Source organism: Falco punctatus, assembly GCF_963210335.1.
Source record: "Falco punctatus genome assembly, chromosome: 17".
Taxonomy (NCBI): Eukaryota; Metazoa; Chordata; class Aves; order Falconiformes; family Falconidae; genus Falco; species Falco punctatus.
This window is the reverse complement of record NC_137597.1, coordinates 6,200,121-6,215,648: the sequence shown is the minus strand read 5'-3', so window position 1 is coordinate 6,215,648 and position 15,528 is coordinate 6,200,121. Positions and strand designations below refer to the sequence as shown.

The 15,528-nt window shown below is 48.8% G+C and overlaps 2 protein-coding genes across 8 annotated transcripts in view; one reads left to right on the top strand and one right to left on the bottom strand.

Annotated features, from left to right (window-relative positions):
• LOC308054552 (6-phosphofructo-2-kinase/fructose-2,6-bisphosphatase 2) overlaps window positions 1-15,528 on the bottom strand; it is a 35,674-nt gene that overhangs the window by 19,151 nt on the left and 995 nt on the right. For 2 of the 7 annotated variants that reach the window (XM_080367583.1, XM_080367584.1), the window contains exons 2-14: window positions 7,807-7,932; window positions 7,619-7,715; window positions 7,166-7,232; window positions 6,938-7,012; window positions 6,747-6,803; window positions 6,129-6,253; window positions 5,556-5,763; window positions 5,209-5,355; window positions 4,519-4,623; window positions 3,755-3,884; window positions 2,957-3,019; window positions 2,316-2,389; window positions 454-633 (exon numbers count right to left, since the gene is read on the bottom strand). In XM_080367583.1, the coding sequence (XP_080223709.1) occupies window positions 454-633; window positions 2,316-2,389; window positions 2,957-3,019; window positions 3,755-3,884; window positions 4,519-4,623; window positions 5,209-5,355; window positions 5,556-5,763; window positions 6,129-6,253; window positions 6,747-6,803; window positions 6,938-7,012; window positions 7,166-7,232; window positions 7,619-7,715; window positions 7,807-7,932 (1,454 nt within the window). Of the gene's footprint in view, window positions 1-441; window positions 634-2,315; window positions 2,390-2,956; window positions 3,020-3,754; window positions 3,885-4,518; window positions 4,624-5,208; window positions 5,356-5,555; window positions 5,764-6,128; window positions 6,254-6,746; window positions 6,804-6,937; window positions 7,013-7,165; window positions 7,233-7,618; window positions 7,716-7,806; window positions 7,933-8,640; window positions 8,772-15,528 lie in introns of those variants that run through there. The other 5 variants (XM_080367587.1, XM_080367588.1, XM_080367585.1 and 2 more) reach the window with 4 other exon arrangements.
• YOD1 (YOD1 deubiquitinase) lies at window positions 8,738-13,896 on the top strand (the record flags this gene model as incomplete). The annotated part of the gene is made up of 2 exons (XM_080367617.1): window positions 8,738-9,191; window positions 9,647-13,896. 2 exons carry the CDS (start codon window positions 8,738-8,740, stop codon window positions 10,351-10,353), a joined length of 1,161 nt encoding a protein of 386 aa, XP_080223743.1. The 3' UTR covers window positions 10,354-13,896.

The window sequence follows — 15,528 nt, the reverse complement described above, 5'->3', positions numbered from 1 at the left end:
AAAATCACGCAAAGATTTCCTACCAAGTCGCTCTGGGGCTGGAGCAACACTTGGCTGCAGTATCAAGTTAGGACAAAGAAGGTATTTGTAACTCTTTACAATCAGGTGGTTTTTTACCAGAAAGCAAGATATTACCCAGAATTAACCACCCTGCCAAAACCCTACTGCACTGATGGAGACTCGCCTGCATAAAGCCTGATGGCGAAAGCCTCTGGCACCGCTATTCTAGTTTAACGGGGCAACTTCTGGGGTTTGGGGGTTATTTTTGTGGGGTTCTTTGTTGGTTTGTTGTTGTTGTGGTTCTTTTTTTAAGGGAGTCTAATCCAGACCAATTTTCATGCAGAGACGGTGTTCAAGACCCTGGGAAGGGTCTGTGTGTCAGGGAGGACCACCGACAGCCACGGGTGATGGTGGGGAGGGGGAGCACAGGGAAGGTACCACCTGGACACCCACTTGCAGCTGCGGCTGGTTGGCCCCATCTTGAGCTTCCAGGGATGGGAAAGGCCCCAGCAGGTCAAGAGGTTTGCTCCCAACGCTGAAATGTCGCGGGCGCTTTACCGTGTCCGCGCTGGCCCGCGGCGTAAAGCTGTTTCTTCTCATCCTTACAGGGGTTTGGCTGGCGGGAAGGTTGTTCTGATCCCAGACGGAGGGTATCATAAGGAATGAAAAGGGGAACCAGAGTTTATTAAAACCAAACCGCACACCAGCACACACCTCCGGCATCCCCCCGCCACAGGCACTGCCAAGCTCCCGGCAGCCGGGGCCGCTGGCACCAGCGCTCAGCGCCTTCCCCAGCTGAGCACCAGCGATGGGAAACCCCTGCTCTGTCAGCTAACCTGGCTCTGAGTCCGCTGAAAAGTCTGCTTTTTTAGCAGTTTTACTTCCCTTTTTAATTTTTTTGCTTAAGCAGCTCTGTTAGGGTTTTTTTGTTAGTTTGTTTTGGGGTTTTATTTTCTTTTTTTTTTTCTCCCTGCGATCAATTTAGGGGGAAAAAAATAATAAGCAAACAGGAAAACTTTCCCTTCTTTGTATTTCTTCTCCCTCAAAGCAGCCACGTTGCCCAAAAAAGCAAAGAACAGCAAAAACAGACTCCAACTTCTCCAAGCACACAGCAACGACTCCAACGCAGGCATTGCACACAAGTTGCGAAGCGATAAATGCCTGACTGGAACCATCAGCATGGGACCAGCCACAAAAACCTGGCTAAACATCCTCAGCTCAGCATCTTGCAGTCAACTGGATTGAGCTCCACAAACCCTCCAGCCACAGATGCAGCTTCGCCACCCCCTTGCTGGCGGTGCCTCGGCACAGGGACAAAAAAATCAGCATCTCCCAGGCCAGCAGCCGAGAGCTCTTTATAAAATACAGCAACAAGAGGCAGCTAAAAGCCTAAATGTGCCAAAGGAACTTACAAGGTGGTGCGTGTGGGTTTTCCGTGAGCTAGCACAGCAGAGCTGGTTTGTGCTCTTTAATTGGGGGAGCTAATTACAGGCAGTCGCTCAGTGGCATTTGCCGGCACGTCGGTCCCCTCTGCAAAATGGTGTTTGCAGAAGCGAATGCCCAGGACAGCAGCAACTTGCGCAGATTTGGCAGGTGGGTATGTGCTTTGCTGCACCAGGTGGATGGCTGAACAGGTTTTTAAGTCTTGGGAGAGACAGGATTTCATAAATAACGCCAGCCAGAGCCCGAAGATCGGCAGCGCAGGGGCAGCAAATCGGACCCGTCCCCGTCCCCTCCGATAGATACATCATCCAGGTACCCCATCGGCTTGCCTTGCACCCAACGCTCGTCTCTGCGGATTTCTTGTGTGTTTTACAAGGGAAGAATCCTCCGCTCCTCCCAGCCACCGGCACAGCAGCCAGCCCAGCCCCCCCCAAGAGCTGCCGAGAGCCCCCCAAGAACCCCCCCAGAGGCAGCCTTACCCCAGCCACAGCTTTAGAGGGAGGACGCTCATCAAGACACTGAGAAAACTCGCTTCAAACATTGTGGCGAGTCTTTTTGAAATTATCACAATTAATAAAACAATCATCAACAAATACATCATGGAAAACTGAGCACCAGACCTGGAATTTAAATCCTACATCCTCAATTTGCCCATTCTGCTTCCTACAACAGCTCGGAAAAATACCTCCCCCCTGCCTGGGACGCATGCTAATTCAGCCCACAATTAATTCTGCTTTGGGGGATTAGTTCTGAAGCAAGCCCTTCTGATCACTGAAAGCAATCGGTCACCTCCAGCAGGTATTTGAGAGTGTTTCAGTTTAGTTATTTATTTTTGAAAAGGGAAAAAGCCCGAGCTGGGCAGCAAGACTTACTGAGTTCAGCGAGGGTTTGTCGCGGTGCGTGTTCACTGCTTCCACGTTCAGATTAATCATCTCCACTTTACAGCCTTTATAAAAAGCAGTGAGAAGTTTATACGGGGAAGGGTAATTTATTAAATAGCCGGTTTTATTTTTTTTTTTAAAATATTATTTTTTTAAAAAATAAAACAGCTCATAAATAAACAGTTCACCCTATTAACAGAATTTTACACTTTAAAAAAACCCAACTTTTCAGCATTAACCTTCAGCACTAGAGTGCAGCCCTGTGTTACGTGGGCTACAGGGCTCTCCAGAGGAGCCACTGGTAACTGGCTGAGCCCCAGAGCCACATCTAAGTCCAGAGGCACAAGCAGCCGTCACCGGTGGGTGACACCCACAGACAGGAACACCCCTGCACTCCCACATCTCTCCCACTGTTCCCCCCAGCCCCCCCTTTTCATACATTAAAAGTATTTATATATTAACCTGTACGCTGGAACCTTCATACACGTTAAAAATACTACAAGCAGCTTTTCTAGCACGTTGGGTTGGTGCCGCACATGGACACAAACCTGCCCATCAGGTTTGCACGCACACAAACCGGGACCCAAAATAATAAAAATCAAGAAAAAAAAAAATTAAAAGACAATATTTACCGTATGCAACAGGCGTGAGCTTGAGAATGGTGTGGAGGGGGCAGCGCAGGTAGGGCAGCTCATCTAGGGCAGAGGGAGGTGTTACGGGGGGTGTTAGGGCTGCGCCGGGGATGCCCCCGCCAGCCACCCCCCCTCACCCCAGGATTCAGGTGGGAACCTTCCGCACAGCACCCCACCAGCACCCCGTGGGGTGCCACAGCCCCCCCAGCCTGACGGGATGGTCCCCACCGTTCCCAATGCACAGAGCCAGCCAGAGGAAACCTCTCCAGCAGCACACGGGTGGGAAAGCCCCACAGCAGTTTTAAATTAAAACTTGAGAAGTTTATTAACTTTATTAAAAGTTTTATTAAACTCCAGTGCCACCCACTGGAGCTCCACATAGGAGCTGGCAGCAGACTGGAACCAGCTTCCAGGAGGTATGCAGTGCAAGGGATGAGCATCTCTCAGAGATGCAACACTACTGCCAACCCTTCCAGGCTACTGATGCACCAAAAAACACTTTTTCTTTACATAATCTGTAGGAGACTATTTTTAATCTAAGCGCTACTTGTGAAAACAGCCCCAGAAACAACGGCTGAGCAGGAAAGCAGCAGCGCATGCATCTGCATTTCTCACAAAGAGAGCTCCTTGCACCACTGAAACCCAATGGTTAAAGCATTTTGGCAATTTTTTCTTTTTTTTAAGCAGCTCTTCCGTTCTGAAAAATCAAAACAGTCATTAAAAGCCACCCTCCCACAAGCTCTGTATAGGAAGCAGTGAGAGAAGCCAGCCCCTAACATCATGCATTTATTTTTGTACCTGCACTCTTGTCGAGAAAATAAGCCAACAGGCACCTCATAACCGCCTGGTGGGAGATAACGAGGACGTTGCCTTGCCGTTCTAGCTCCATAATTACCGGCTCCAGGCGCTGGACCAAGTCCTGGTAGGACTGAAAAAGAAAACAGGAATTTTTCAAGGGGTTCTGTAAACAGAGGCTTGAAGCAGAAGTAGTAATAAACACAGTTTCACATCCAAGGAAAATATCAGTTAAAATACCAAGACACAGAGGTTACGGATGATCCGGTAAACACAGGGAAAAAAAAGCAAAGAGCAGAAGGTGAAGTTTAATGTCAGCAACCCTCAGATTACAGGAGGATTCAGATTACTGTTAATTCTTAACGAGCGCGGTAGGAAAAACAAATAAAATAGTAAATTATGTGTTTAAACAGGGTTGTGAAGTAAAACCAGAAATGACTCCACACCACACCCACAATCATTTTCTTCCCAAGATTCCCAAAATGATTCCCAAGGCCTTGGCCAAGCCAGGATGCAGAAACCCCTCAGTGTCCGAGCGGAGCATCAAGGGACTAGGCAATGGCCCAATTAATGGATTGAAAGGCATCACCTGCACACCACAATAAAGGAAAACAATAAACCTTCCCTCAGAGAGAACTGGGGATCCTGATGTTTTCAGTTTCTCACATAAATACTGGCAGAAGAAGTTAAAATTAAGTCTTTTCTACACAGACATTATTTGTTTTTACGGGCACTGTATCTTATCGTTATTTCTTAAGGGTCTTCACCTCGCCTCCAGGATAGCGATAAAGGTATTTCTCTTGGTCCCTCAACGCAAACTCATCCGGATACTTGGCTTCAATTTCTGCATAGGTCATTTCTTCACATACCCCCTGAGGGCAGAAGAACTTGTTAGCACACACTTCCTCGCAACAGAGGAGCTGCAATGCAACAGGAAGATGAGGAAAAGCAAGTGGCCGAGCTCAGCGATCCCTCTGCGTGACAAAAACGCCCGGTGCCGTAGCTGGCACAGCCACACGCTCAGCACCTGCGTCCCGCGCACCCAGGGTGCTTTGAAGAGGATGGGCTTTTGGGTTTATTTCCAAACCCCTGTTTGCCCGGGATGAAAACAAGTGTTCACTTGCAGAGCAACAACCCTGCAGTTTCTTTTGCCGGAAAGAACTAGAGCAGGACCAGTAATCGCTGCACGCCCAGGGCTGCGTGACGCGTGCCTGGGATGCTCCGTTTTCTTTCTCCGCACCAGCTGGACACGCTCACAGCAAGGGGTAGCAGCTCCTGGCATCACCACCACCGTGACACCAAACCACCCTAAACCTCACAGTGGTGGCTGGAGTACGTTATCCACCCACACGGTTCAAAGCCAACAGGAAATAGGCGATTTGATTGGGATGAATTTGTTTTCAAACCTTAATTTTCCATCTAGAACAGCTAAAGGATTTAATCAGCGTTTCACTCACCGCATCGATCTCATTGAGAATCTTCCACTGCTCGTACATGACCCCCAGGGACTCGGCCGTCTGGATCGTCCTTTTCAGCTGGCTCGTCCACACCTTCAGGTCAACAATTTCTTGCTCTTCAATGAACTTCTTAAGTGCCTGAGCAAACTGGAAAAAAAGCCAGGAGAGGTGAGGAGGGAGCAGGAGCTGCTGCTATTGTCAAAAGCATCATTTCAGGGGCTGTGGCTGTCGCGGCAAGATCCAGCTGCGGGGCTGCCCCTCGCCAGAGTTGGATGCAGAGCCTGGCTCTGACCCTGGTCACACAACACGTTACAAATACAGCGACCCAGGTGCTGCCAAACACATACCTGCTTCCCACGCGGTGACAGACCAGAATCCCCACCAATCTTGCCAACAAGATTATATTCACTCTCACCATGTCGGCAAAGGTAGATGGTACGCGGCTGGACATGAATGTTCATTAGGTAATAGACGATTTTACTCTGGATGTAATCTTGGACTCTGTTTACTAGGAACCGCTGTCCCACATTGATCACTTTAATGAAGGAAAGATCTCTGGAGTCAACATAAAATAAGAACACCCACACGACTGGTTTTAAAAACGAAGCACGTGTATTGCGGGTGTAATCTAGCTCTTTATCCTCTAGTAAAGGCATCAGCACTACCACTGGGTCGCTCCAGCGGCCAGAAGAGACACTGAGCTGCCGTGCCTGAACAAGGAGCTGCATTACACTGTGGTACACTAGAGAAAAATCCTTTCACATCACTTGGGACCCAAGGATATCACCTTCACACAAGCAATGGCGCTTTGAGAGAGCAGAGAGCTGATGCCTTCTAGCATCCTGAGCCAGAGAACAGCAGCGACAAAGCAAAGCAGCTCATGTGGGCAAGGAGAAAACGCACCCCCGGGCTTTGCTTACTTGTCGTAGGCATCGGGATCAAGAGGCTGGTAAGTGACCTTGTAGCACTCGATCCTCTTCAGGAAATCATCCATCACATTCTCCCTGTTTCTCTCCGGGTAGTCAGGGCTGGAAACTTTCACCTCCTGATCAACAGACAGCGCCGCTTTGTGAGAGCTAAGCAAACTCAACCGGGAACAAATGCAACCCTGAATAACATTATTCTTCCGTTTTGAAACAAATACGCGTTGTTTAACGCTGCCCTGTGGAAAAACCTGCTCCTGGAGAGGAAACAAAGGGTGACTCTGAAGGCGCTGAAGGGCTTGGCCCTGCGACAGACACAGCTGGCTCGCTCCTAGCTGTCCCCGCAAGCCGCTCGCTGCCTGCCTTCCCTCGGCAAGAAATCACGCTTCAAGGTCAAACGCTCCTCCGCTTCATTCAATTTCCAGGTTCTCACATAACTAACTGTATTTAGCTTTTCTAAGCCTGCAAACCTCAGCTGCTTCTTTCCAAGGTGAAACATAAGCGCAAGGCATTTGCAGGCATTCCTGTAAGCTAGCATAGCTGGTGACCTTGCACCGAGCACCCGAGCTCGCACCGTAAGCGCTGGCAGCAGAGCCTGGAAAATGTGGCACGCACCAGGATATTGGCAGCAATGACTTCTGGATCGTCACAGACAGACTCCACAAAAAACACCTGCGAAGGAGGGAAGGAAGCCGATTTCAGAGAGTCAAGAATGCTGAGCCAAAACTCGAGAGCTCCTGCCCCAGGGAGCAGCAGCATCCCTCAGTGCAGCAACTCCAACCACAAATTAAATACAGCAGCATTACCTTGAAAGCATTTTCTTTAGCAAAATTTAAGATCAGGTCCCGTCTTTCTCGAGTTGTGTTGGTCGCATCAAACACCTACCAGAAAGGAAGCAAGCAGCAATGAGCAAGTTTATCTAAGGCTTTTAAAGCAGCCCCAAATCATTTGGGATGACAGCCAGGTCCCCAAACGCCCTGGGCAGCTTTGAACTACCCAGATGGAAAGCCATGCTTAGTCCAGGGAAGTCTTACAGCTATTTGCCCGCACTCCTCCAGGAGATAAGCCTTCACATCTTCTAGTGCCACTAAGGCACATCGTCTGCAGGAGAGAAACAGGTATTGTCAGAGCTGATGGATTCAGATGGCTTCTGCACCACCAAGCAGAGATTTAAATACCTTTTCTTCCTGCCTCACCCCTGCACCTTACCAAGAGCCCCAGGGGCTCTGCAGAGACCACAAGGCACCTGTGTCTATAAGCTGCTGCATCGCCAGGCGCTGGCAGCCCCTGCTCTGTGCCAGCCCGAGGCCAAGCACACATTGCCCATGCACAGCCCCTCTGGCAGGACCCCCACACTGGCTACACCACCCCCTCCCCTGGTTTCCTGGGCGTTAATTTAATTCTGTGCCCCTCAGACACAAAGCCTGCCAGGACCCGAGACTAACCAAACCACCACGGCTCGATGCAGTCCCCTGACCCCGACTCACTTGCGGATTTCCATGGCTTCTTTGTTATCGTGCCTGAAGAAGTCATAGGACTTGTAGGACTTCACCGCTTCCCGGCGATACACTCCTAAATTAAACACTTCACACACACAAAAGACGAGGGCGTGAGACCGACAGCATTTGGCCGACAACTCCTGCAGCGGGGCGAGCTGGCAGCCCCCCCCACGCACCTTTGGTGGGCACCCCGATCCAGTTGAGGTAGCGGGTGAGCTTCTTGGACACGTACGTCTTGCCACGGGCAGGCAAGCCGATCATCACAATCAGCGTCGGCGAGTTGGTCATGTAGGAAGCCCATGCTGCAAGAAAAAGCCAAGAGCATCAGCAGTGTGGCCGAGCATCCCAGAGCAAAAAGCAAACCCCACAGTCAAGGTGGCCCCCGCGCAGTGCTAACCCATCTCCCGGGTGGGCAGCCTGCCACCGTGCCCTGAGGACAAGCTCGCTGCCATGGCCCTGCAGGTAATGGCCCGCTTTGAGCCCGGCTGTTCGATGGGCTCCACAGCACCAGCTAATGAGGCTAATGAGGCTAATGAGGTGGGTCAGCAACAGTGCCTGGCCGTGCCTAATGGGGCTGACAGGTGGCTTTCAGCATCGCAAATATTTGCCATTCGGCCAGAAGCTGTCAAGGGCAAAAGAAAGATGTTTTTAGCAAAGCAGTCACGTTCTGTCGGAAAACTGCCCAAGCGAGCGCAGAAAACACCCGGGAAGCAGCAGGTTTTGGGGGGGGTGGGGTGGCTGATGGCAGCACCCCCAGCTCTAAGGGGGGCAGGAGCAGGGTGTGCAGCCACTGGTTACCAGCCCCCTTGAAAAAAATCCTACTTTCTTTGCAAGTCCTACCGGGACCTGGTCCAGCGCTGCCCCCGAGATGAGCGCAGGGTGCGCGGGATGGGAACGCGTGCTACGGCTTCGTTAAGATAACGCGCACCGTTATCTCCCTCATTATATATAATTATTCCTCTTGTAAATAGATGAAGGGCACATCCCCTCCCCGGGCCGGGGGTACTCACAGCACTTCTTGTCGCCGCCGCGCAGAGCCCCGGCCCTGCCCCGGGGGGGGCCGCCGTGCCGGGGCGCCGCCGACATGGCTCCGCGCTGCCGCGCCACATGCAAATGAGATGCAAACCGCGCTCTACGTCGCGCCGCGCTATGCAAACGAGCCGGGCGCCCGCCGCGGCGCGCTCCGCTCTCCCCCCGCCTTTCAGCGCCGCGAGCCGGCGGCACTGTGATTGGCTGCGGGCCGGCCAATGGCGGGGAGGTTCTCGCGAGAGTGGGCGGGAGCGGCGGAGCGGAAGCGGAAGCGGGAGGCGGCCGGTGGGGAGGCGGTGGCGGCGCGGGGCGGCCCCGCCGAGGATGCTGCGGCTGCGCTGCAAGGCCCGGAGCGGCACCCACCCGCTGCCCGGCCTCACGGCCCACTCCCGCCTCCGCGACATGCAGGCCGCCCTGGCCGCCCTCACCGGCGTCCCCGTCCCGGCCCAGCGCCTCCTTCTCGGTTTCCCGCCGCGGAGCCTGGACCTCAGCGACGGCGAGCGGCGGCTGGGCGACCTCGGGATCCACTCGGGTGAGGGCCGGGCCCGGGCCCGGGCCTGGGCCTGGGCGAGGGGGGCGGGCACCGGCGCTTTGTGGCCTCAGCTGCCTCGCCGGCTGCAATTACCGTAATTAAAAGAGGCTGCGGCCCAGCACGCCCCTCAGCAGCCGGCTGTCGGGCCGGTTCCTCCTTCCGGGCCAGCTGTCCACACCCGGCTCGGGAGGGGCTGCTGCTCGCCGGTGGTGGCTTTGCCCGCGTCCCGGGGGGCCGGAGGCAAACGCGCGGGGCTGGCAGGGGCCAGGGACCCGGGAGGTGCCAGGTGAGTAAGCCCGAGTCGCCGTGTCCGCTCCATCGGTGTGTTGCGGTGCTGCCGGCCGCCTGGGCTGGGGCTGCGTTCCGTCAGGGTGCCGTGCTGCCGGGAGAGCGCCAGTGTCATCCCTAAATCCCACCTGCGTATTTCAATTCTCCCTCGTTCTGTTGTTTGACAGGTGACACGCTGATAGTTGAAGAGGATACGTCCAAACCCAAGACTGACTCACCTGTAGTTGCAAAAAGAACGATGTCTAACTCGGTTAGGGAAGCTGTGCCTGTGCTGGCAAGGAGGGTTGTACCGGCAGATAACTCCTGTCTCTTCACCAGTGTGTACTATGTGGTGGAGGGAGGTGTTTACGACCCGGGTTGCGCTCCAGAGATGCGCAGTCTTATAGCCCAAATAGTAGCGAGCAACCCCGAATCATACTGTGAGGCAGTTCTAGGGAAAACTAACAGGGAGTATTGTGACTGGATCAGAAGAGAAGAGACCTGGGGAGGAGCCATCGAAGTGTCCATTTTATCCAAATTCTACCAGTGCGAAATCTGCGTGGTGGATACGCAGACAGTCAGAATCGACCGTTTTGGGGAAGATGCCGGTTACACTAAGCGGGTCCTTTTAATTTATGATGGGATTCATTATGATCCACTTGAGCGTAAAATCCCCGACTCGGACATTCCTCCCCAGACAATTTTCTCCACGGCTGATGATATTGTTCTTGCACAAGCATTGGAATTGGCAGACGAAGCCAGACGGAAGAGGCAGTTTACCGATGTGAATCACTTCACGCTGAGGTGCATGGTGTGCCAGAAGGGACTAACTGGACAAGTGGAAGCCAGAGAACACGCCAAGGAGACCGGACACACCAACTTCGGCGAAGTCTGACATCGACATGAGGATGGTTACATCGACTACCTCACTGATCCAGAATAAAATTCTGGATTTCCAGATAAGCTGTATGTAATCATAAAATTCCGTTCACAAAGCTTGAAAAGCATATTAACTTAATGATGGCCAAGATGCACAGGTTTGCTATAGTTAGTGACTGTTCCGATGGATTTGGAATAGGTATCTTCTCGCATGCTAATTTATAGTACTTTGGCAGGTGGTATACACTGGCAGCTAAAACCTGATTTCTAAAATAATCTCTGTGTGTGATCTGAGCAGACATACAAAATCAGGCTTGTTCAACAGTAGTGTAAAATCCAGCCTCAAAGTTGCTGAATTGATCTCTCTGTATTATGTTTTCAGGGTAATTAAACTAATTGAAGGGTTTGAGAAACACACGTATCAGCATTACTTATACTAAGAGTAAGGCTGCGCACACGAGCAAGTCTTGCAAGGGAAACTGCTCATTTGGTGCGTGATTTTTAATGGAAAGAGAATCTCCAAAGCTGCCCTATACTATGTTACCATCAGAAGTAGACTGTATTGTTTGTGTGAAGTCATGGCTTTAGAGAAAGAAATGGCCTCTAAGCTTTAAGATAGCCTACTTTAATGAGTAGATGGTTAAGTGTTGAATAAACTTATTAATCCTCCGTAGGTAGTTTTTAGTTGCTTGAAAAATAACTATCAACGCCCCACCCCCCTGGTGTTTACACTGCATCAGAACTTAGGCATGTTTCTTGAAATACTTTGGATTCTTCTTCATAATAGTATCTGAAATTCTGGCAAGAGGGAAATACAGTAGTTAGGCAAGTGACTTAATTTACATCTGTTAAATACATTTAAGCAGACTTTACTTGGGTATAGCCGATATCACGGTCACAATGTTACTAAGCTGTACCGGATTCCAAATACTGAAAATTAGCACTTTAAGGTGGTATAGTTCTCACTCTTCGCTGGTAAAAAATTTTGCCCTCTTGAGAAGGACAGAGTGCTAACCCAGAAGGGAGGCTTGAAGTTTTTTCATCTGCATTCTGCCTTAATGTGTTTGATTTGTCACCGATGACTGTTCAGTAGCAAGACTTTAATTGTGATAATGAAGGGTGCAGTCGAATTTTCAGAGCAAAATAAGCTACGTAAACTGCCCTACTTTTCGTACTGTTCAGAATCGGGGAAGCTGAAATGGGTTTAATATATCTTACCTCACAGCAGGGTTGTGAGGCTCAACAGTAAGTGCTTTTGAGGTCTTTTAAAAGGTGCTGTAAAGGTGCATATTACTGAAGGGGATTTTTTTTTTCTTTGTTGAAATGCCTGCAACACATACTTGTTTTACTGAATTTAAAAATATTTTTAGCCTGCTCTTCTGATGCTGTTTTTTGTTACCTTCCTTGCACTCTTACAAATGGGGAGCAAGAATGCACATCTTCAGACTGAGGCAGAAAGAAACCCACTCTTCAAGTGGAACCTAAGACCTAGTTTTAAAAGCTTCCATTTGTTAAGGCATCTGGCCAAACTCCTGGTGCAGCAAAACCTTCTTTTCTCTAAAAAACACCTTTCACTGAAGTTCTCAGCAGAGGTTCCCAATTGGACCTTGACACACAAGAGGGTCTTACTGAAGAAGGAACATAATTACATAAGAGCTTTGCTGAATTGAGGCATGAATAATTAAACATAAAGAATAGGATCACCCAGAGTACTATGGACCAGGTTTCTTTTAAATTCAGTATTAAAATACGCATTAGCACTGTTGGGAGCTCCCTATAGAGAGCCGCTTAGCTCCCAGTGTTAAATCCCGCTTTGCTTTTAGCTTATCGTTAGAAAAAAGAAAACAAACCACAAAAAAACCCTGACATTAAAATCAGCCTTCTGGACGCTGATGTTTATAAACCTAAAGAAATACCTGACAGTTCAAAGGAACTTGAAGATTACACTGTGTTATAACTACTTGAGATGAAATGCTGTCTAGGAATGAGACCAAGAGACTGTCAACCCTAAGTTGTACTCTCAGCTTTCACACTGAAGCGGTGAGATGCCTTGGACAAGGAGCTGATCCTCACCACTTACCACCTGTAACATGGACATAATACCTACCTCAGAGAGGTGTACAAGACACCTTTGGGTGTCTTTGAAGCAGAAGTGAAAGATACGTATTTATTGTCTGCCATGTTTGCAAATGCATCGACTTTAGGGGAGCAACACTTAGATTTTAGCTTTGTAACCTGGATGGATTTCTGAAAGTGTGTATAAAAATTTTTTTGGTATTTCTCAGTTGCAGTAGTTTTAAAATTAGCTTTATTTAATCCAGAGCATTTAGCTTGGCTACATCACATTTGCATTGGAAATCTGCTAACAGATAATCAGCTCCGTTTGAAGGGGGATGCGTCAATGTCACTGCTTGGATGTTTTCTTTTGTTGCCTAGAAAATAAAATCTCTTTGGTTAAAAGTCGACTGAACTGCTGTAATTCATCTTTGTAAAAGTTGATAGTGTTACACACTGGCAAACTCTTTCAAAGAACAAGTAACCTGTGGTACTGACCACGAGTTGGAAAACCTTATCTGATCCTCCTCAACTCTCCCAAACAGAAAGTACCTACATTATTTAAAATGTAAGATATGGATACATTTAAAGTACACCTCTGTTTCTTTTTTAAATGTAAATATGAGGGGGTTTTTAAGTACCTTTCAACCAGCGTTTGCCTGCCCTTAATGATACAGTTATGGAAGCATCAGAAAAATGATGTCCTGGTACTATTAGGATCAACCTCTGAACAACATGTCAGTGATACATTTGTACTGAACTGTTACTAATTGTACAGCAAGATGTGAGTTACAAGTATTTTGGAATAGGTGTCGTGGGACACGGGCTCAGGTATGGGAGGGGATAGCGTCACATGTCCAGAACAATCCAGAAAGCCTGTGAGGTACAGGCTAATGTCCATCCCATTGCTCCTGTTCCCATACAAATTTAAAATAAGCATTAAATTCCTTGCTGAATGCTTCAGCACAGAGGTCAGTAACTAAACAGGCCCTGGAAACAAGTTTGCCTTGGAGGTACACTTGCCAAAAGCTGGGTTCTTGGTATTGTTTTACCAATCTCCATAGTTCTGGATTTTCAGTTACATAAAGAATTCTAGTTTCCTGGTGCCGCTCTGGCTGTTTCACCAGCACTCAATTCCTTCTTTAATTAAAGAAGAGCCTAGCACGCTCTAATCACGTGGCCTTTCGCAGATGTGTTCTGTTGTATGAAGAGATACGCGCCATCTCGTGCTTATAACAGCACTTTAAAAGCTTGTCCGAGTTTACGTGTTGAGCAGATGTCGAGCAAGGACTTTCACCGGTGTAGGCAGCCCGTGTTCCCACTGCAGTAAAAACCAGTGGCGTTGGCAAATGTTTCTAGAAATCTTCGTTCCCAATGTAATCCGGTGGTATAGTGTTCTGGCTTGTGTATCATCGGTGCAGACCAGTCAGTATAACATATTTCCTGAAACACGTGCCCTGAATTGCAAAATTGTTGATGCACCAATAAACGTGACTGATGCATGCATACTTGTTCCGTGTAGTCTGTGCCTCCAGTCTTGAATTTCAGGTTTGTGCTCTATTTGCTGTTGTTCACCAATACGTTTCCTAGGTCTTCCCATCTATGCAACGCAGCCTTTGAGCAGTTAGTGTCAACTTTCCCCTCTCATTCCCTTTTTTCCCCTTTGACTCTAAGAGACAGTCACAGCCAGAGAGGGACGTTGCCTCCCAACCTGTTCAGGATGATGCTTCTTCACTTTCAACTTGTTCAACAATAACTTCCTTTTTTAACAGTAAAATGTTTTCTCTGTGTAATTAGAGCCAGCTTATCAAAAGGAACAACTGTAAAGAGAGTTTTCCATAACTCCAGAACCTTTTATGCATTTAAGCATATAAATTACTAAGTAGACAGACTTTAGGAAGATTTGGGTTCATGGACGCAAGTGCCTGAAAGACCGGTCTTGGGAATAGATCAGTAACATTCTGAAGTTTCTGAAGAACAAACTGAATTACTTAGTTCTAGATAAACTTTACTTAAAAAGAGCATTGGCTGGGGAAAGGGCTGAGAAAAGGAACATCTTACATGGTACAGAATCAGCATCTTAAATCTGCACCTTTCCAGGCGCATGGTCGCAGCAGAGGCTGCTTGTGACGGTCTGAGGACAGCATCTCCTGTGCCCGTCCTGCTTTTTCTAGAGACCTGTTCAAAACTAACAGAGCTGCAACCATCATCCACCCTGGGCAACGAAGCTGCCGTGAAACTGTGCTGGCAGCACCGTGCTCATTTTTACAAGCATTTTTGACCTAGGCAGCGTTATCTCTTTGCCCTTCTCGACCTTTATGGAAGCAGAAGTGAGGGGACAGGCATGAACAAAGAAAATGCAGAATTTCTCTGCTGATGGCCTTAAGCACAGAAATCCACGTATGGATGGAGCCTTTGGGAAATCAGAGTGACACAGAACTGCTGAAGCGTCTGCGTTTGGCAGATTTCACTGGCCGCAGCTCAGGGGACGGCTCTGACTCCTGTCCCACGCAGACCCACCCGTGGGTAAGCCCTGCAAACCTCTCACCGGCAAGGAAACTTTCTAATAAGAGGAACAAAAGGTTTTCAGCTTGCTATTTTGAAAATCACAACTCTTTATCATACTAATTAAATGCCTGCTTGCATTTTAAAAATCAGACTACACATCCGGCTGTAAAACTGCCCCCGGGTTTTGCTCTGCTGTGGACTGGGCAGAATGAAAGTACTTCAAACTGGCTGAAATCAATATTGCTTTTTCACTGCGTGAGTCTGAGCACCAAGAATGCTTCCCCTAACAAAATAGGGGAGCTGATAATATCAGCTCATCCAAGATTGCAGTGTCCTTGTCTATTATTTTTAATTAAAGCCTTGGGGGAAATGTTGGGAACTGCATTATACCTTGAGAGCCGACTTCTCATTTCTGATGCTGAGTTCACGCTAACCAAGCTGTGGCAAGAGATCACCTGGGTTCTCTACCTCTTTTCTGTAAAACAGGGATAATAAATAGGGATCCTTGCTCAGTTCACAGCCATATTAAGATTTAATTATTTCTCTAGACTTCTGTGTAATGCTACCTGTTAACTACCTGGTGTTTTTCATAACTGATTTGTCAGCATACATGCTGTACATACAATTT